The 22,094-nt window shown below is 42.6% G+C and overlaps 2 protein-coding genes across 3 annotated transcripts in view; both read left to right on the top strand.

The window, feature by feature from the left end:
* Positions 1-9,536, top strand: part of LOC121683768 (cytochrome P450 2G1-like) — an 11,537-nt gene extending 2,001 nt beyond the window's left edge. The window contains exons 4-9 of one of the 2 annotated variants that reach the window (XM_042063581.1): positions 135-292; positions 1,476-1,652; positions 3,844-3,985; positions 4,309-4,496; positions 7,469-7,610; positions 8,201-9,536. In XM_042063581.1, the coding sequence (XP_041919515.1) occupies positions 135-292; positions 1,476-1,652; positions 3,844-3,985; positions 4,309-4,496; positions 7,469-7,610; positions 8,201-8,382 (989 nt within the window). In that variant the 3' untranslated portion in view covers positions 8,383-9,536. Of the gene's footprint in view, positions 1-131; positions 293-1,475; positions 1,653-3,843; positions 3,986-4,308; positions 4,497-7,468; positions 7,611-8,200 lie in introns of both variants that reach the window. The other variant, XM_042063580.1, reaches the window with a different exon arrangement.
* Positions 9,537-11,346: 1,810 nt separating this feature from the next.
* Positions 11,347-21,096, top strand: LOC121683497 (cytochrome P450 2C25-like; the record flags this gene model as incomplete). Its single annotated transcript, XM_042063121.1, has 9 exons — positions 11,347-11,445; positions 14,201-14,317; positions 15,528-15,591; positions 17,353-17,513; positions 18,126-18,263; positions 18,906-19,038; positions 19,080-19,102; positions 20,472-20,613; positions 20,915-21,096. Coding segments are annotated over 9 exons (1,059 nt in total), but the record flags the coding sequence as incomplete, so codon positions are not given.
* Between the last annotated feature and the right edge of the window lie 998 nt (positions 21,097-22,094).

Genomic DNA, 22,094 nt, shown 5'->3' with positions numbered 1-22,094 from the left:
AGAGCACCTTTAAGTAGGGACAAAAGCAGGCAGTTTCATATACCAGGGTGTCACAAACATGGCCTTGCTTGGCTCTACAGGGCCACCATACTTTCTCTACATCTCTTTCTCTCTCTCTCTCTCTCTTTCAGCAGCTCCGTTTGATCCCACGTTCTTCCTGAGCCGTGCCGTGTCCAACGTGATCTGTTCTCTGGTGTTCGGACAGCGCTTCAGCTACGATGACGTCAACTTCCTGCGTCTGCTGCAGATCATCTCAGATACGTTTCGCTTCGGAAGCAAACCATGGGGACAGGTACAAAAACAAACACAAACGAAAACAACTCTTATAACTTTTAATCTCAATATAACGGTTTCCCCATTTTTCTCAACATCTAAACAGCATTAGAGTATATGCCTGCACTGATGCATTTAATACTTCTGTCTAAAACATTTCTCTGTCATCCTGTTGTGCAAGACAACATTTTGCACAATTACACAATTAGGGTGAGGGGCATGAGGTCCTTCCTCAAAAAACAAATACACCATTATCTTCAAAGGGGCGTATTCAAAGACTTTGGAAGAATTTGTTTAAGACTTAAAAGATCCAAATATTAAAGGTACAGTTAGGGATTGTGCAGGAAGACACATTTGTGTTTATAAGTAAGTATAAGTATACTCTTTTGATCCCGTGAGGGAAATTTGGTCTCTGCATTTATCCCAATCCGTGAATTAGTGAAACACACTCAGCACACAGTGAAGAGAAGCACACACTAAGGTGCCTTGCTCAAGGGCACTTCAGCCGTGCCTACTGGTCGGGGCTCGAACCGGCAACCCTCCGGTTGTCGGAAGCGCTGACCAGTAGGCCACGGCTTCCCCTTGTGTTTATATTTACACAGGGTTTCGTTTTTGTTTGGGGGACAGGCTGCTCCCATGCTGCAAAACTAAAACCTACATTAACCAAGTGAGATGATATAAGTTGATATGAGATGAATAACACTTGGTGAGATGTTATTGGATAAGCAGTTCTGGAGCCTGGGCTGCCTACAGAGACAGGATTTTATTAGATAAGCAGTTTCTGGAGCCTGGGCTGCCTACAGAGACAGGATTTTCTGTATATTTTATTAGATAAGCAGTTTCTGGAGCCTGGGCTGCCTACAGAGACAGGAATTTCTTTAGAGTGTGCTCACAGAATGAGCAGCTAGCGCTCTTGAAGAAATGATGAATGTGACAAAAAAATGTTATGGGTTTGAAAAATCCCTGACTGCGCCTTTAAAAGAAAATCTGTGTGGGCCCATGCTCACTGTGCTTCAATAGCACTACTCAAGCCCTTGTGTGTCCCAGTGCCGGACTACTGTATGCTTCTAATCCAGAGAGCATCCCCCCTCCCCACAGGTGGGTATACTGCATAGTCCTGAGTATCACGTAGACTACACCACTGGCTTCTAATCCAGATAACATCCCCACCTTTGTTTGTGTTTATGTTCATATTTACACAGCTGTACAACATCTTCCCCCGTCTGATGACTTACACACCTGGCCCCCATCAAAAAGTCTTCCGGCACATGGACGAACTGAGGGAGTTTGTAATGGCGAAGATCCACCAGCACAAAGACACTCTGGACCCAGACAACCCTCGTGACTACATCGATTGTTTCCTCATAAGACTCGAGCAGGTAGGCAGTTTCCTCGCGACTACATCGACTGTTTCCTCATCAGATTTGAGCAGGTAGGCAGGAGGCAGCTGATATCATGAACAGTGGGCTTGCTGAGTAGACCCATATGGAAAAGACAAACAAGACTCTTTTAATGAGGAAAAGGATATTTGTTAATCCTTAAGTAATGTTGAAAACATAATTAATAATGATGAATTAAGTGTTGCTAATTGTTATGACCGCCGCGCAGCGTTTAGTCAGATTTTTCTTTTTCACATGGCCAATTTTCCGTCAAGGATTCCCGGGACACTGAAAGACCGGGGTGCACGAATCTTGGTCGGTATGTAGCCCCACAAGGATAGTATGGAACCATTGTTTTTCGTTTTGATCTGTAGCCCCCCCGCTGGACTGGACCCCCCGAAAGGAGGGTAGGGCGGGGTTTCTGTGAATATCTCGAGAACCGTAGGGTTTAGGAGGACCACCTTTTTTTTGTATGTTGATCTTAAGGGGCCATGTCAACCCATTCCATAACCACTCATTTCATGTATAGCGCCACCTAGTTAAAAACAAAAAAGTAAAAATGAGGTGTTGTAATCGCAGGTATCTGTGACCTAACATGGTCAAAACTGCACGAAATTGGAAGTGTAGGATCATTATGACACCCTCTGAATGCACGCCAAGTTTTGTGGAATTCCGTTCATGGGGGGGCCATACAATAAATTAATTTATGTTACTGTGTACCAACTGGCCTGTAGGTGGCCGGACACAGTTTTCTGTGAATATCTTGAGAACCGTAGAGCCTAGGAGGACCAACTTTTTTGTGTATGCTGGTCTTAAGGGGCCATGTCAACCCATCCCATTACCACTCAATTCATGTATAGCGCCACCTAGTTAAAAATTAAAAAGCAAAAAATTAGGTGTTGTAATCACAATATCTCTGGCTGACATGGTCAAAACTGCACGAAATTGAAAGTGTAGGATCATTATGACACTCTCTGAATGCATGCCAAGTTTCGTGGACTTTCGTTTATGGGGAGCCATACAATAAATTAATTTATGTGTACATTTAGTGACCGTACACCAACAGAGTTTTCTGTGAATATCTTGAGAACCATAGGGCCTAGGATGACCAATTTTTTGCATATGTTTGCCTCCAGGGGTCATGTTGACCAATTCCATATGCACACATGTGTGTGTGTGAATGTCTGTGCATTAACAGACATTCACACACACACATACATTCACAGTAATCATACGTATGACGGCTCCCATACACAGCTGCGTGCATCGCATTGCTGGAGACGCATCCCATTCACTTTAAATGGGATCACGTGATCCGTTGCCGTCACCGAAATTGTGGGTCCGTCGCGTCGAGTTTCTCCCGCTGAGGAGTTCAGCTGTTGCTGCACCGACAGACGGCACCGGCCAATCAAGCCAATCTACGGACGGCACCAACCAATCACATTACGGTTTTACTTCAAGTCATTTGCATAGCTACCGTCGGGAACACCCACTGGAATGCGTTGACGGAACGCAGCTGTGTGTGGGAGCCTTCATACATACACACACAATAGATATGTACGCATGCATGCACATGCACACACACAGGCACACCCACAAGCACATGATGCACGCACACACACACACACACACACACACACACACACATAAACACGTACACGTACACATGCACACAATTCAACAATTTCTCAGAATTATGAACAGGCAAGATGAGGGTGGGGTTGTATAAAATGTATTTTACATGTGAAATCTATGAACTAATCATGTTTTGGTACTTGTTGTCTAGTACTTGTCTAGCTGTGCATAATGCAATTCAGTGAGACAGTTAGAATCATATATGCTTTTCACCTTTTGTTTTTAGCCAACAGCCAGACCAGCAGATACCCTGACTTTGCTGAATTACTGAAGCTAAGCAGGAACAAAGTAGGAAATGAACACAATTTGACAAGCGTGACTTATTTTTGTGGAAAAAATGTGCTGGACTGAGCGGCGGTCATATTTTGTACCGCTCTGCGGTACATCTAGTTTGCTTAATGCTTAAATAATACTTAACTAATGCTTAATGGTGTACCTTTATTGTAAAGTGTTACACGCATAGTCAAACTTTACAAAGTGCGCAGAACAGACAGACCTGCTGTATGCTACAAGCTAACCACATCAGTGGACCCCACCATTCTCTTTACTGTCTCAGGAGAGCGATCTTCCTACCACGGAGTTCTTCTACGATAATCTCGTCTCCACCGTCATTAACCTCTTTATTGCTGGCACAGAGACCACCAGCACAACCATGAGATATGCTATGATGCTACTTATCAAACATCCAGAGATACAGGGTAAGGCTTGATCGAACGAACACACACACACACACACACACACACCACACACACACACACACACACACACACACACACACACACACCACACACACACACACACAAAGGCTGTCAAATGCTATTTATGCCCCTAATATGCCTCTATGCTTTCGTAATAAGTTTAGTAGGGATCATACTAGAACAGCTTAATGCTTTAGAAGTGCAGTCATGTTCATTTATTAACAGTTATACAGTCTTATGTCAGTTTCTAAGATACATTATCATACTATATCTATAACACTTTAAACAAATTATGTTGTATTTCTGTTCTGTCTGAATTCAAGAGCAAATGCATAAGGAGATTGAGACAGTGATTGGCGCACATCACATTCCACAAATGGAAGACAGGAAGTCCCTCCCCTACACTGATGCTGTCATTCATGAGGCCCAGCGCTACCTGGACATTGTGCCCCTCAATATCCCCCACTACGCCACCAAGGACATCTCTTTCAGGGGCTACACCATTCCCAAGGTCTGTCCAGTGGAACACCTCTTGCTCTGCTCTGCCATTATACTACACAGCCTATACATGTGACAACACCACACACATATAATAACAGTGTCTATCTAGTGCTTTCATTACACTAGTGATAGACTGATTGATTGGCTGTAAGGCTGAACAACCAGGCTGATTAATGCCGTAATGTGTCATAATCGTCACTGGCAGAGTAAACGTGCTCACAAGGCCGACAAAAAACCTTTGCAGACTTGCAGCCCCATTCATTTGTGCATTGTCTACTGATAAACCCCATATCGGCCAATCACTTAATTACACAGAATTGAATGATGTACTGGTGCTAGTCTGACTCATACTTTGACCCCCCTACTCATACACTGACACCCATGCCTGGGCAATGAGGGGAAGTCTAATATGAGCTGACTGATAAATAGGGCTCACCAAATTGGAAGTCTTTGGGTATGTGAGGAGCTCGTCAATCCGATTATCCGTCAACATGGACTCAGCTTCCACTGCTATGCTGATGACACTCAGCTGTACATCAGCACCAAACCCTCTACCCAGCTCCCACCCACATCACTTGTCAACTGCCTGCAAGAAATAAAATCCTGGACGTCCACAAACCTTCTCAAACTAAACAGCAACAAAACTGAGCTCATGGTGGTGGCTCCTGCAGCACAACTAAAGAAGGTCGCTGACCTCCTCCTGGAAGTGAATGGCTGCTCTCCTTCCCCAGAAGTCCGCAACCTGGGCGTCATCTTGGATTCTACTCTTTCATTCCAGTCACATATCAAACACATCACCAAATATGCCTTCTACCACCTCATAAACATCACCAAATATGCCTTCTACCACCTCATAAACATCACCAAATATGCCTTCTACCACCTCATAAACATCACCAAATCTGCCTTCTACCACCTCATAAACATCACCAAATCTGCCTTCTACCACCTGAAACTCATCACCAATCTGCCTTCTACCACCTCAAAAACATCTCAAGACTCACGACTCTCACTCTCTGATTCACGACTCTCACTCTCTGATTCACGACTCTCACTCTCTGATTCACGACTCTCACTCTCTGATTCTAAGAGGTTTTGAACAACTCACTTGGTTTTTCTGCTCGCCACCATCTTGCCAGTCACGGAGTGAGTTGTCCAAAACCTTTCTGTTTAGTTAACTATGTGTACACAAGCAATGTTCTCAATGCTCAATGTTCATGTATAGAGACACTGATGATACTTCTATCAAAGTTTCATGTTGTGTCGAGCCTTCTTAGTGTTTTAAAAATAGCGATTTTTGATGAGATCATGTATCAAAATAATAGTGCCCCTACAATTCCCACACTGACACACTTAAAAGTGGCGCTTCCGGCGTAATTATGCTTTTAAACGAAAGATTGACTTGGGTACCTTCTACGACAGAGTATTAGGGCCACACATGAAGGAAAAAATATTTTTGCCATGACGAGATTAAACTCGCCATGTCGACATTAAACTCGACATTTCGAGAATAAAGTTGAAATGTAATGTCGACTGTAATCTCAAAGTATCGACTTTAAAGTCGCCATGTCGACATTAAACTCGACATTTCGAGAATAAAGTTGAAATGTAATGTCGACTGTAATCTCAAAGTATCGACTTTAAAGCTAGAATAATACATGTTTCCAATGATATAATGTTTCTATAGTAGGCTACAAAATGTTATTTCACTCTGTTTTATGTGGGTAAGGCCACCACACATCCAAATAACTGCCCTCATGACCCACAGGCCGTCACTCTCCATAGGTTAACATGGCAAAACTATTTTTTCTAAAACTGCTTTTCCATGTTTCACCTGCAATACATATAGAAGGCTATAAACACAGATATGTATAAGTATATAGGCCTATACTCTTTTGATCCCGTGAGGGAATATGTGTTCATGCACTTTATTTATGCACTATGTGTGCATATGTGTGCATGTAGGCTACTAGCCTACATGGGGTGGTCGGGAGGACAGCTTCATTCGTCCCTCCATAGACATTCAGCAATGGGCTGTTTTGCGTCCATTACAAACAAGCAACGTGAAAGTCTAGGATTGGGGAGAGCGCCTAGTATGCAGTTGAACCTTTAGATGAAAAACAACACTTTAATAATGGGCCTACAATAAATAAATAAACCGCTAATGACGTTTAGGCTACTTTTGACCATCGCATTTATCGCCTGTAACTCCGTGATAGGACCTAACAGCAAAGTAGCCTATTTGGCTGAGCAACATAGGTTAATATGTTCTATGTTTTGTCCACATGATATAGTCCTATGTCTAATCATTGTTGCACTCGAACACTCTGAATCATTCTTGCACTAGTTGCATTGTTTCATTCGTCCTCCCTTTCAGCGGTCGTTCTCTCTCCAAACTAACTTTATTCTCAAAATGTTGAGTTTAATGTCGACACGTCGAGATTAAAGTCTACATGATATTTCAACTTTATTCTCGAAATGTTGAGTTTAATGTCGACATGGCGCCATTAAAGTCGATACGTCGAGATTAAAGTCGATCTTACATTTCAATTTTTTTCTCGAAAAGTCACGTTTAATGTCGACATGGCGACTTTAAAATCGTCGAGTTTAATCTTCATGTTCTAAACCTTCATGTGTGGCCCTAATACTCCGTCGTAACATTCACAAAAAGACCCTACTGTAGATTGCATTTTGGCAAGTGTTGCGCTTTAACCCCGAGTTGCTCTGGGCACAAAGGCCCTTGTAATAAAATTGACAAATGTAAGCCGTTTTGGATAACAGCATCTACTAAATGAAAAAAATACTATGAATGAATGAATCATTCGGCTCTGCTTTAACTTCAGAAAAGATCTGTAAACAGAAATGCTAATGTGATTACAGTGTGTATGATAAAAGTCATTTAAGCCTGACTACAGACAGCTGTGGAGATAAAACTTTGTTTGTTATACTACTTCCTGATCCCTGACCTCTGACCCCTTGCAGGACACCGTGATCATTCCCATGCTGCACTCTGTACTCCGGGACGAGGACCAATGGGAGAAGCCCTGGACCTTTAACCCTGACCACTTCCTGGACAAAAATGGGAACTTCAAGAAGAACCCAGCCTTTTATGCCTTCTCGGCAGGTATGGAGAGTTTGTGTGTGTGCTGTTTAAAAAAGAAGTCTGCAAAGACAGGTTTCATTCTACCTTTGTTAGGCATTATATTGATCCCTTGGGGATCAATAAAGTATCTGTCTATCTATGTATCCATCTATGTATCCATCTATCTATCTATCTATCTATTGATCTAATTATCTATATTGGCAAATGTAGGCTATTACTGTATAGATAACATTAACGGCAGACATATATTTGGCTACTAGAATATGTTTTTGCTTGTTATATGGTTCATAGAAAGCGGTAGGTCACTTAACGCCACCCTGACACTCTAACAATAGTGTTACATCAAGGCAGCATGGGAGGCTATTTACAGGGTTATACATTTGCACAGTACCATAATGTTACAGTATTTACATTGATTGATTCATCAAAATGTCTACCCCTATAAGGTTTACACACAGGGATGGGCTATACAGTACATGGGAATGCATTTCTTTTCTTCATTTTTCTTTCTGATTAAAGTGTGTGTGTACTGATGCAATATGTTTGTGTGTGTGTATGCATGTGTGTGTGTGTGTATGCATGTGTGTGTGTGTGTGTATGTGTATTCTCAGGTAAACGGGCATGTGTGGGTGAGTCATTAGCGCGGATGGAGCTCCTGATCTTCCTGGTGTCCATAGTGCAGCAGTTCCACCTCAGCACCCCTGGAGGACCGTCCAGTCTGGACATAAAGCCAGAGCTCAGCAGCTTTGGGAACATACCCCGTCGATACGAGCTCATCGCCACCCCCTGTTGACCAGCCATGGTACTACAGGACAGTACCTAGAATGTCAGGACTTTTGTGTCTAAGGCCCTCTTTTTTGCAGTGGTTCTATCAGTCTACTAAACTGTTCCTTAGTGCATTAAAGATCAGCCTACTAAACTGTTCCTTAGTGTAGTAAAGATCAGTCTACTGTCTACTAAACTGTTCCTTAGTGTATTAAAGATCAGTCTACTGTCTACTAAACTGTTCCTTAGTGTAGTAAAGATCAGTCTACTAGACTGTTTGTTAGTGTATTAAAGATTAGTCTACTAGACTGTTCCTTAGTGTATTAAAGATCAGTCTACTGTCTACTAAACTGTTCCTTAGTGTATTAAAGATCAGTCTACTGTCTACTAAACTGTTCCTTAGTGTAGTAAAGATCAGTCTACTAAACTGTTCCTTAGTGCATTAAAATCAGTCTACTAAACTGTTCCTTAGTGTATTATAGATCAGTCTACTAGACTGTTCCTTAGTGTATTAAAATCAGTCTACTAAACTGTTCCTTAGTGTATTAAAGATCAGTCTACTAGACTGTTCGTTAGTGTATTAAAGATCAGTCTATTAAACTGTTCCTTAGTGAATTAAAGATCAGCCTACTAAACTGTTTCTTAGTGTAGTAAAGATCAGTCTACTGTCTACTAAACTGTTCCTTAGTGTATTACAGATCAGTCAATAATAAATCAATCAATAAATCAATAATACGTAATCTAGATGAGCTGTCATATTGTAGGCCTACTTTGCTAACCCAGCTGTACGACAAGATCATTTTAGACTGAATATATTATATAGCTTACCATGAATAGCCACAATGCAGGAGAAACCCTGTCCAACTTTGACATTATTGTGAAGATATAACACAGATGAATATTATCCAGAGACAAATTTAGGGCCGCTTTTGTTAACCTATGGATTTGCACATAGTGAAGATATAGATATGCACCTATGGATTTGCACATAGTGAAGATATAGATATGCACCAAGCAGTCTTGTATTGCCTTTAATGCCCCAGTGTGTTCAGAGGGGTGAACCTTCCTCCCTTTAATGCCCCAGTGTGTTCAGAGGTGATTGCTTGATTGAAAATCTTTATTGACATGATGAATTTTGTACAAAGGATGGTGCTTATATGAATAAATAAATAAATAAAATGACTTTGTACTCTTATCAGTCAAAAGGATAAACACAATAAAGCCACAGGGCTTATTTCCATTGTGGTCCTGATAAGAGAACCCCAGGTGAACACTCCTCCCTTTAATGCCCCAGTGTGTTCAGAGGTAAGAGAACCCCAGGTGAACCTTCCTCCCTTTAATGCCCCTGTGTGTTCAGAGGTAAGAGAACCCCAGGTGAACACTCCTCCCTTTAATGCCCCAGTGTGTTCAGAGGTAAGAGAACAGAGATTGCCCAATGACCCCAGATGAACCTTCCTCTCTTTAATGGGTCATTTACGGTGTTGGAGAAAGTCCCTCCTTGTTGTGAGGAGTGTTTGTTTTGGTTTTGAGATATGGACTGCAGACTGGTTTGGCGGGGGGGGGGGGGGGGGGGGGGGGGGGGGGTGCAAAGGTGAATATTGCCTCTGCACAAAGATCACCACAGCTGTCAACATTGCTGTCAGGATTTCTGACATTCTTATGTGTCTGTCAGATTAAACCAGCTGCATTTTGTTTTGGTCTGTACAAATGAACTAAAACATATGGCAATGCTATTTTCTATTCCAAGGCACTGACAATATGAATAAACATGTAAATTGTCTTTCACAGTGAAATGATAAGGTGAGTGTTGAACAAGGGTGCCACATGGTTGCCTAGAAATGTCTTTAGAATGTCAGTTGGTTTCATACATTTTTCCCTGTGTGCATCCATTTGAGATCTGACATGATTTCTCATTCAACCATGCTTCTAGCTTTGGAGATGCACATTGGGCACATTATTCCAGAGATTAAGGTACTTACTTACCTATGTCTTACTGCTGAAGGTGTACTGACAGGTTTAAAGGGGCGCATTATGCCAGAGATTACGGTACTGATTTACCTCTGTCTTACTGCTGAAGGTGTACTGACAGGTTTAAAGGGGCGCATTATGCCAGAGATTACGGTACTGATTTACCTCTGTCTTACTGCTGACAGTAACTCCACCCACTGGCTCCATCCGTCACAGAGCACATAAAACCTCACAGTCCACAATAACAACTTAGAGAGGGTACGAGAGTGAGAGACAGACACCCAGAGGCAGTGAAGAAAAAGGAGACAGACAGAAAATAGACAGACAAAGAGAAAGAGAGAGAGAGAGAGAAATAGAGAGTAATTAATTAGGTTGAAGCATCGACCCAGACAGTGTGGGAAATCACCCCTTCAGGTAGAGGAAGGTGCCTTGACCCTTTGTGGAGTGAGTTAGATTGCAAATCCATAATTACACAGTGGTGGTCTAGTATGTATTGGACAGCTATCTAACCATGTTCCATGCATCCTTTATTTTGCCATCCAATTGAATGTGCAGTGCACAACATTCTCATCACAAATTTGCTATTATAATCTTAGACGAACAGCATCTACATCCTGTTAACAGCAGCCACTGGCTGTAGAGGACGTGTGTGTGTGTGTGTGTGTGTGTGTGCGTCATGTCTGAGTCCAACATGCTGTGCTGCTTCTGCTGCTGCTGGCCTGGAGGAGGACAGTATAAGTATATATACTCTTTTGATCCCATGAGGGAAATTTGGTCTCTGCATTTATCCCAATCCATGAATTAGTGAAACACACACAGCACACAGTGTACACACAGTGAGGTGAAGCACACACTAATCCCGGTGCAGTGAGCTGCCTGCATCAACAGCGGCGCTCGGGGAGCAGTGAGGGGTTAGGTGCCTTGCTCAAGGGCACTTCAGCCGTGCCTACTGGTCGGGGTTCGAACCGGCAAGCCTCCGGTTACAGGTCCGAAGTGCTAACCAGTAGGCCACGGCTGCCCCTAACGGGGGCTTCCACTGCCCCCAGGACCCACTGGACTGCCCCTGCTGGGAAACTTACCCCAAGTGGACAAGAGAGCGCCCTATAAGACTGTTGAAGGTGAGGTGTATGCACATACTGCATTCTGTCCATAGATTATTATTGTACATGAGTTTGATGGTGGATGCTCTTAGTTGTATATGGGTGTGGTAGAGCACTGGTAATGCCACTGCCTGACAATCGGTCCTTCCAGGAGTCCCTGAAAAACCTTGGACCGAGTCTATTTTACTTTGTATGAAAGCATCAGCTAAATATAAAGTCAACTTTAACTTTTAACTTTTAGTCTAATGTAATCAAGGGCGGATCTAGAGATTTTTTCCTGGGGTGGCGAAGGGGTGGCATGAGGTTCCAGGAGGGGGGCCATGGACATTATTCAAAACTTAAAATTCTACGGATTTCATTGAATATGTTTTGTTCTCTACATTACATTACACGAGGTGGGAGGCAAATCGGAGATGTAGCTGGCGTTTTGGATGATGTGGGTCTTAATATGTGAATTTCTTTCTGTGTAATCACTATACAGTCTGTGTAGTCTGTACTTAAATTATACAGTGTCAAAAAGCAATTCTAGGGGGGTTTGGAGGTATGTTCCCCCAGAGAATTCTTTTAAAAAATGACCCCTCAAATGATTTCTTCTAGTTAGTTTTGAGGGAATATAGATACATTTATAAAATAAGCCATAAATAGATTTAGGTTATATGGATTGAAACAAGATTCTGATGATTTGGGGGTATTTTTAAAACATGACCCCTCAAATGATGTCTTCTAGTGAGTTTTGAGGGAATATGGACAAATTTAGTCATACAAAATAAGCCATCGGTAGATAAAAAAAAGAATATTAATATCCAACACTATCTAACTGCCTTTTCCAAGTATGTAGTCTAAATTACTGAAACAATTTGTGAAATAAGATACCAGAGACACTAGGCAAATATTTATAGGCCTGTCATGCAGTTGGTAGCACCATACATAGGTTAGGCTATTGCAAGGCTTAAAGCAAGGACATTTTCTGTGCCTTTAAGTTAGGCTATTATTTTTAAGACCTAATATTATATAGATATTATAATATTATGATATCAAATAATGTTTTTGCTCAGAACGAACCTAAATGGAAATCAGTCTCCCTCAGTCCCTGATCTTTAGTGCCAAATGTTACGTTTTGCCATTCACAATTTAGGCTACTCACTCACTCACAAAGTGGTGAATAAGGAAGTACATGTATACTGTATTAAAGTACCTTTATAAATATCCTATTAAAACGACCTCAAACACGAGTGAACAAGCAACATGTTAATTTCTTGAGGACACAAACTCCTGTGCTGGCCTCAGCTTGTTGGTTCATCTACCAGCAAATTATTGAAATCTATCACCCAATGAAACTGGAAGATTTAACTGGAATCTAAGCAATTACATCTCATGCACAACGCTTCATATGTGATGTGCTTTCAAACGTCTAGTCTAGTAGCCTACTCTGAGTAGGGTTTGTTTGAAAATAGTAGGCTACTTTTACTTATTGTGATTAAGTAGAATTTCAGTCATGTAACTGTAGGCTACTTTTACTTGTGTAGATTGATTCACACTATATATGAAAAGAAAGGGTAAAAAAACCGCAACCGCCACCAGCTTGACACCGATTAGATATTCTAGTTTGATTTGACATGTCGACCACATTTGGATAGTCATAGATGCTGGGAAAGTGGATGCATGACAATTTTGAGAACCCGTGTTGAATCATCACGTGTATGGGTTGACATTGACAGCAGTATTTAGGCTACAATCAAATGTTATAAACTAGCGACACACACAAATAGACTTTAAACGTTAAACGTTAAGCTACGCATGAGCATGCCCTTATTATCTGACCTGACCATCATCAAAAAATTCGATGAGACAAAGTCTTGCAGTTGTAAATGACGTAGACTAACAGTGAGGTTGTTGCCGGGTTAATTGATGGACTGACTATGGGTCTGATTATGGACTTTTTCGACTTGGTGGTCAAACTTACCACTTTGTTGTAGGCCTACAGACAGTTGACACATAGTTGCATGCACTGTGCAATCTGCTGCCAATGGTGAAATTTCGCGGGGGTCACTGCGCTGATGGTGATGGGTGAAACCAATTTGAGGGGGCGGGGGATTCTAAATCGGCGATTTCTGTTTGAGAGGAGTTTGGTGCGGGTTTCACACCTTCTCACAGTCCAACATGTATGAACATAAAATATACTTAAAAAAATATTATCTGATTTATAAATGGGGTGGCAACAGGGGTGGCAAGACTGTGTCCCAGAGGTGGCAGTTGCCACCCTTTGCCACCCCGTAGATCCACGCATGAATGTAATATGGAGATCGACACATCTGTGGATCAGGTATTAGCACTGTATAGTTTGCAAGGGACAGATACTTCACTACAAAAAGTGATATCTTACCAAGTGTTATACTCTTATGAGTATTCTAGTCTAGTTAGTATTGTTTTTAGTATAAAGTTACTTACAAAAGTTACTTTGAGTTTTCTTGTAAGATTATTTGAAAATAAGTCAAAATCTTTGTTTTTGCCTTATTTTAAGTGAAATAATCTTACAAGAAAGCTAAAAGTAGGTATCCAAAACAAAAACAAAAACAAAAAAAATATTAACTAGATTTTTTTTATCTTAATATAAGATTATAACACTTAGAAAGATATAACTTTTTGCAGTGTTGTACTTAGCAGTGTCTGGACTTAGCTGGTTTAACCACTCAGGGTTGTGTTACTTCATAACAGGGGCAATCAGTTTAAAATAAACATCGGTGGTGTAACCATGTGGTTCTTTCTCCCTCATCCCAGTGGAGTAAACAGTATGGGCCGGTCATCTCAGTCAATCTGAGTGGGTACCAGACTGTCAAGGAGGCCCTGGTGGATCAGGCCGATGACTTTGCAGGAAGGGCACAATCTATATATATGGTGAGCTGTCTTACTTTGGAGTCCTCTGGTTATGTGTGTTTACATGTATTCATTTAGCAGCGTTTCATCCGAAATGTTGAACGTTCCTACGGTTTCGCTTTTTGGCCAATCTTTGACTATGTGGGTGTGATTTATTTCACATCCAGAATAATACATTTGAGTCATATTATTATGAACATATAATGGGGCTCAAAAGTTAAATAGGAAAAAAAGTTGTGATTTAAAACAAAAATCAGGGGGGGGGGCATGCCCCCTTTCCGTTAATGGGCAGAACGCCACTGATGCTGATGTTAATGCAGTACTGCTGTTTTACCTGTGAATTTACCTGTGAATTTACCTGTGTATGCTAATGATGTGTTAATGCAGTCCCGTGCTGTTTTACCTGTGAATTTACCTGTGTATGCTGATGATGTGTTAATGCCAGAGGCGAACAGAGTACACAGCTTCATTACTTGAGTAAAAGTACAGATACCCTTTGCTAAATTTTACTCAAGTACAAGTAAAAGTACAACAGTCAGATGTCTACTTAAGTAAAAGTACTAAAGTACTTGTTTTTAAAAGTACTTAGGTATCAAGAGTACAAGAGTAGCCTACATTTTCTAAATATTGCATTACTACTGCCACAGTGCTTACATTTACAGAAACGTCCTACATGGAGTTATGAAAAATGTTAATGTTGATACCTTGGAGAATGTAAAAGGAAATGAAAGTAAAATCAAGTCATTTTCATCTTTTTACCATGTTGCCAGGGATGGGCAGTATTTCTAATACATGTATTTAAAATACGTATTTCAAATACAAAATACTAAAAAGTGAAAACTATCATTAACTTGTTCAGAAAATTGAAATAGTCTGGCGAGGTGGGGCCACAGGTTGGCACATTCCTGGGATTGACCTGCTGCGTCTTCATCCATTGTTTCGTCCATGGTTTCATCTCTTATCTAAATCTGACCATGGAGTTGACTTTGGCGGAAAGCTGAAGGTGATTGCTGATAGGCTATCCCAATCAGTGGCGCCTGCACAATCCAATCACGTTTGAGAGGGAAACAACAAATGAAGGGTTTCCGAGATTTTTCTTTTTTCCTTTTTTTTTAGAAAAAGTAACGGGTACTCACGGTTATGGGTAGAAATGTAGTGGAGTAAACAATATTTGCCTCTCAAATGTACTTGAGTAAAGTCATGAGTACCCCCCAAAAATGGATGGAGCAAGAGGATGGAGCAGTGGATCCAGGAGGAGAGTAGACACCTGCTGGAGAGCCTGAGACAAACCAAATGTGAGTCTTTGTGTGTGTGTGTGTGTGTGTGTGTGTGTGAGTGAGGAGGAGAGCAGACACCTGCTGGAGAGCCTGAGACAAACCAAATGTCTTTGTGTGTGTGTGTGTGTGTTGTAGAATATAGAATATATAATATCTTCATTTGTCATTGTAACAGATACAACAAAATTAAGTGCATTCCTTGTGAAGTGCAACAAGACATCTAAAACTGGCACATACTGGATCTACTGTATGCTTTTGTAGCACTATTCAATACACTTATGGCTGTTGGATAAAAACTGTTTTGTAGTCTGTTTTGTTTTGTTCTTGTTTTCATGCCTGTATCTCCTGCCTGACAGCAGTAGTTTGAGCAGTGTGTGGCCGGGGTGTGATGAGTCCTGTTGGATGGTTTAGGCCTTTTTGAGGCAGCAGGAGCTGTGAAGTTCTTCCAGAGAGAGGAGAGGGCAGCCAATGATATTCTGTGCTGCCTTTGTGACCCCATGGAGCTTTTTCCTGTGTGCCACAGTACAGTACAGCTCGAAAACCACACACAGAGACAGTATGACATGATGCTCTCAACTGAGCAGCGATAGAAGGACACCAGAAGTTTTTTGGGGATGTTGTTCCTCCCGAGAACTCTCAGGAAGTAGAGTCTCTGCTGGGCCTTCTTCACAAGCGCCGTGATGTGGGCGCTCCAGGTCAGGAAGTAGAGTCTCTGCTGGGCCTTCTTCACAAGCGCCGTGATGTGGGCGCTCCAGGTCAGGTCCTCCATGATGTTGACTCCCAGGAAGCGGAACTCAGAGGCCCTCAGAGGCCCTGGAGGTCCAATTTCTTCCTCCTGAGGTCCACGATGAGCTCCTTGGTCTTTGATGTGTTGAGGAGCAAGTTGTTAACTCTGCACCACACCGCCAATCACTCCACCTCGTCTCTGTAGTTGGACTCACCCCCCCTCGAGATGAGCCCCACTACCGTGGTGTCATGGACGAATTTGATGAAGGTGGTGCTGTGGTGAACGGGGGTGCAGTCGTGGGTGTAGGGGGAACAGAGCAGGGGACTCAGCACGCAGCCCTACGGGGAGCCAGTGCTGAGTCTGAGGGCCGTGGATGTATGGGGGCCCACTCTTACCCTCTGAGTGTGGTCTGTGAGAGAGGCAGGTGGAGTGTGGTATTCAAATGTTGGAGAGTTTTGGACACCCGCGTGTGTGGGAGGATGGTGTTAAAAGCAGAGCTAAAGTCTGTGAAGAGCAGCCGAGCATAGCATAGCTCTCCCTGCTGCTCCAGGTGGGACAGTGCAGCATGGAGGACTGTGGCCACGGCATCCTCAGTAGATCTATTTGCCCTGTAGGCAAACTGGTGTGGATCAAAGGTGGGAGGATATGACATGATGTGATAGGATAATGACATGATGTGACTACGGATCAGCTTTTTGAAGCACTTCATCACCACAGGGGCTAGTGCTACGTCATTGAGGGTGGAGATGTTTGTTTTTTTGGGCAGGGGTACTATGGTGGAGGACTTCAAGCAGGATGGGACAGTGAACTGGGAGAGTGACCGGTCAAAGATCCTAGTAAAGACCCCCACCAGCTGGTCTGCACAGACCTTCAGTACACGTCCGCAGATGCCATCAGGACCGGCCGTCTTCGGCGGGTTGACTGCCCGCAGCGTACGCCTCACCTCATGCTCCTCTACCGTGAGGATGAAGTGTGTGTGTGTGTGTGTTGCTTGGCTCTACAGGGCCACCATACTTTCTCTACATCTCTTTCTCTCTCTCTCTCTCCTTCAGCAGCTCCGTTTGACCCCACGTTCTTCCTGAGCCGTGCCGTGTCCAACGTGATCTGTTCTCTGGTGTTCGGACAGAGCTTCAGCTACGACGACGTCAACTTCCTGCGTCTGCTGCAGATCATCTCTGATACAGTTTGCGTTGGGAGCAGCCCCTGGGGACCGGTATGGACAAGATAAAAATGAGAACAAGGAAAGAGAGGAGGATGGACAGAGACAGAGAGTAACAGAGGAAAAGAGAGAAAGCAGAGGGTAGAGAGGGATGAGCCTGTCGGGCTGATAAAGATGAAAGGATAAAAAGATGAAAGGATAAAAAGATGAAAGGATAAAAAGAAAAAGGGAAAAGAAAAGAGAAAGACAGGAAGTGGTGAAGCCAAAATGTTGGTCCTCCTTCCTCATCAGCCAATCAAATCAGTCTTGTTTTTATATATTTAGTAGATGATTTGTAGAGATACCAGTACACCATGTAAACCCGTCCACTTTCCTCCCCCCCAGCTGTACAGCGTATTAGTTATCCACTTATTTGTCTTATACACCATTAACAAGCATTAACAAGCTGCTTGTTAACACTTACAACTGTTAACAAATATGCTTGTAAGTAACTTAAAAGGCTGCTTATTAACACACACAAGCTGCATGTTAACAGTTAGTTAATGTTATTAAAGGATAACAACAGTTAACTAACTGTTAGTAATGAATTGTTAACTGCTTATTATGCACTGTTAATACCTAATAAGCACATGTTATTCTAAAGCATTACCAGTTTTGTCTAACTAGGAGAAAGACATCCCAAACACAGAGTTCCACTATGATAACCTGGCAGCAACAGTTTTTAACCTTTTCCTAGCTGGGACTGAAACCACCAGCACCATCAGATTTGCCTTCATGATACTCATAAAGCATCCAACATTCAAGGTAGGACCACAGCCCACGCACACTGAGGGATAGTGAGACATATATATTACAGGTTGAAATGCATTTGGGTCCAATCCATACTTAAGGGATAATGTATAGAACGCCGGTCATTATTGGGAAAAGAAGTCCCGACAGGGCGAACCGGACCCTGACGCGCACAAAGGGGTCTTGTTCCGCCCTGAAGGGACTTATTTTCCCAATAATGACCGGCGTTCTATTCATTATCCCGCTTATTACACGCCTACTTACCAAAACGACATAATAAACTCCCCACGATATGACTTTAGCCTACATAGCCTAGCCTATAGCCTATTTGTTACTGTTCATCGTGGCATTTGCTGAAAAAACAAATAGTTCACAACAACACACGCTGAACTTGAATCAAACATTCTTTAGAACACAGCGGATCAACCGTCTGCTTTCACTTTTGAATGTAGTTCCAGTCCTTGCGTAGTGATATAAAAGACCAGAAGCACAAAACCCGTTGCCATTGACAGCAGTAATTACATGAAAATATTTTACCGTAGAACTTTGGGAAATCCCATTCAAGCCAATGGAGCATTCTACTAGCATTGTGAAGAGCCGTGTAATAAATCTATATAATGCAGGATGAGTTTGATCTGTTTTTCCTCTTTCCTGCAGAACGTGTGCAAAAGGAGATTGATTCAGTGCTTGGCCAAACATGGTGTCCCACGAATGGAAGACAGGAATTCCCTCCCCTTCACTGATGCTGTCATCCATGAAGTTCAGCGCTATATGGACCTCGTACCCCTTAGCCATCAAGGACATCCCATTCAAGGGCTACACCATTCTTAGCCATCAAGGATCCCATTCCTAAGGTAGCGCCCTTTCCCCTAGATTTTTGCCCTAACCCTAGTTTTTGCACATTCTCGTGTAGATGTAGGGTATCCCTTTGCTTTAGGGAGCAAGGGGGAGTGCTATTCTTCACTTAAAATCAACTCTTAAAACATATTGAGGTCCGATGCAGGCTTAAAGCGAAGTGGGAGATGAAATTACCCAGGATACCTTGCAAACTCTACGGCCAAATTTTTCAACCAAGATGGCGGACACCGCTGGAAAGGAACAATTGCTGCATTGTTCATATATTTTCGCAAATAAGCATGTTAAAATTTCAAAATATGTTGGAATATGTTAATTTGATGCATATCCAAAGGACTGTCGAGTTTTGAACACTAATGTTAGAAAATATCTCACAAAGCTATCTGACGATGTTCATGATATCTGCCTAGTGCTTTGAGAGAGTCTGCCCATCAAATAACGTTATACATCTGATCTGGGTAGTTAGTGTTGGGTGTTAAAGGCAGCATTGTTTAGCCGCTTAGTGTTGGGTGTTAAAGGCAGCGCTGTTTAGCCGCTTAGTGTTGGGTGTTAGCAGCAACACTCAGTAGCCCCTTAGCGTTGGGTGTTAGCAGCAGCGTTGTTTAGCCGCTTAGTGTTGGGTGTTAGCAGCAGCGCTGTTTAGCCGCTTAGTGTTGTTAGCAGCATCGCTGTTTAGCCCCTTAGTGTTGGGTGCTAGCAGCAGCACTGTTTAGCCCCTTAGTGTTGGGTGTTAGCAGCAGCGCTGTTTAGCCGCTTAGTGTTGGGTGTTAAAGGCAGCACTCAGTAGCCGCTTAGTGTTGGGTGTTAGCAGCAGCGCTGGGGTTCCTCTAAAACAGCCCAGTCAAAGATAATTAATGCGTAGCAAGATGGGTCGCCCTAGTTCATGTTTATGAGGGCAAAGTGGAGTTCAGTCAGAGACGGGCTCTGGTTCAGTCCCCGCCTGCACAGGGGCGTGTCACTGACGTTTGAAGGCCTCGGTTCCACGCCAGACAGAAGCTGGAGTACAAAACAAACTTGGTGAATTTTCTCCCGACTGGAGGGTCATACTATCACGACATTCTCCTGAAATGGGGAGGAGGGTTTGGAGATCATGATACCGTGTCCGAAATGTGCATCCATTTCTCAGAAAAATAAGGCTTTGACAAATTCTGGGAAATTCTGCCATAGACCTCAATGTTAAAAAGGAGCCCGATCACTGCATAAATGGGGGATAGTGGCCCCCCCTCGTGCGGGGCGTGTACTACTGCTGCCCTATTTGCATACATTACCAGGGACAGGAAATGGCCTCTCAGGAAGTATCTTCGTAATCAACCATCTTTGGTCCAGTGTTCACATATTTCCTGATCCCTGACCTCTGACCCCTTGCAGGACACCGTGATCATTCCCATGCTGCACTCTGTGCTCCGGGACGAGGACCAATGGGAGAAGCCCTGGACCTTCAACCCTGACCACTTCCTGGACAAAAATGGGAACTTCAGAAAGAACCCAGCATTCCTTCCCTTATCTGCAGGCAGGAGGATGGAGTGAATTTTTAATCTTGAACACACATTAGAGAGAGAGAAACTCTCTTCATTCAATGTATCCATCCAAGTCTACAGGTGGTCAATCATGACTAAATGATATCTGTGTGTGTGTATATGTGTGCATGCATGTGTGTGTGTGTGTGTGTGCATGTGTCTGTGTGTGCATGCATGTCTGTTTGTGTGTGTGTATGTGTGTATGCATGTGTGTGTGTGTGTGTGTGTGTGTGTGTGTGTGTGTGTGTGTGTGTGTGTGTGTGTGCGTGCATGTGTGTGTGTGTATTTTCTCAGGTAAACGGGTGTGTGCAGGTGAGTCATTAGCGCGGATGGAGCTCCTGATCTTCCTGGTGTCCATAGTGCAGCAGTTCCACCTCAGCGCCCCTGGAGGACCATACAGCATTAACATCAGCCCAGAACTCAGCAGCTTCACCAACCTGCCTCACAAACACCAGCTCATTATCACCCCCCGCTGACCAACAGTGGTACTGCAGCCCAGAACCACAAAGCCTCCAACAACCACTTCATCTCTCGAATGCCTTGCAAACTGTTGTATATTTGAAAAATGAAAATGATTTAAAAGGGTCAAGGCTAGGAACAAACAGCACATTCTTCAACATTAATTTATGCTCATATAAAATCTTTAAATGAATGTTTCTAAATGTAAATTTGCTGTGAATGTAAATTGTAAGAACCCACATTAAGTTTTCATCTGGTACTTCCAAAAAAGACTATCAAACAGCTTAAAATGATACAAAATTCAGCGACTAGGGTTCTCACGAAAACTAAAAGAACTGACCATATTACTCCAATACTTGACTTTTGTTTGTTTTGTTTGTTTGCTAAAATGTGTTTGTGTGTCACGTCATCCTGAATGTAATTTTGTACTGCTTTGTGCTTTGTCTGTTAAAGGCCATCTTTGTAACATCTCTGAGTGCGGTTTGTGGTAAAGTCCTCATTACTCAGATGATCCTATTTACACGTACATTGTTATTTAAAAAAACTGAGATATTTCCCATTGTTTGTGGCCTTCATTTACATGCAAACGGAGAATTCACCTCTGAAAACGATTCTTTCTAAAAACTTCAGCCAGCATGTTTGCATGTAAACTGAGAAAAATTGAGTTTTAGGCAGCAAACGTCACAGTATGCGTCAGATCTTGGACCTGCACCAAAAGTACGACCTATGTTTACATTTTCATTTGGCTATGGTGATCATGGATGCTTTCAGAGTAGCAGTCACATTTATGTTGGTGCAAACTCTTTTTGTCTGTTTGCATTTGCAAAAACAGTTTAATGGAAGTGATTTGTTGCTGTTGTTGCTATTTTTGGGATTCTGATTGCCTACCGTGGGCTTGAGCTTATCGTTACACTGCCACCAGGTGTACACAATGTTATTTTTGAAAACAGAGAGGGTGAAATGCCCATTTATGAATATAGCAGGCCACGTTTAAACGTAGCCTCAGTTCATAGAG

This window comes from Alosa sapidissima, chromosome 15 (genome assembly GCF_018492685.1).
Source record: "Alosa sapidissima isolate fAloSap1 chromosome 15, fAloSap1.pri, whole genome shotgun sequence".
Lineage (NCBI taxonomy): Eukaryota > Metazoa > Chordata > Actinopteri > Clupeiformes > Clupeidae > Alosa > Alosa sapidissima.
Note: the sequence above shows the minus strand (reverse complement) of the source record. Positions and strands in the feature narration are given on the sequence as shown.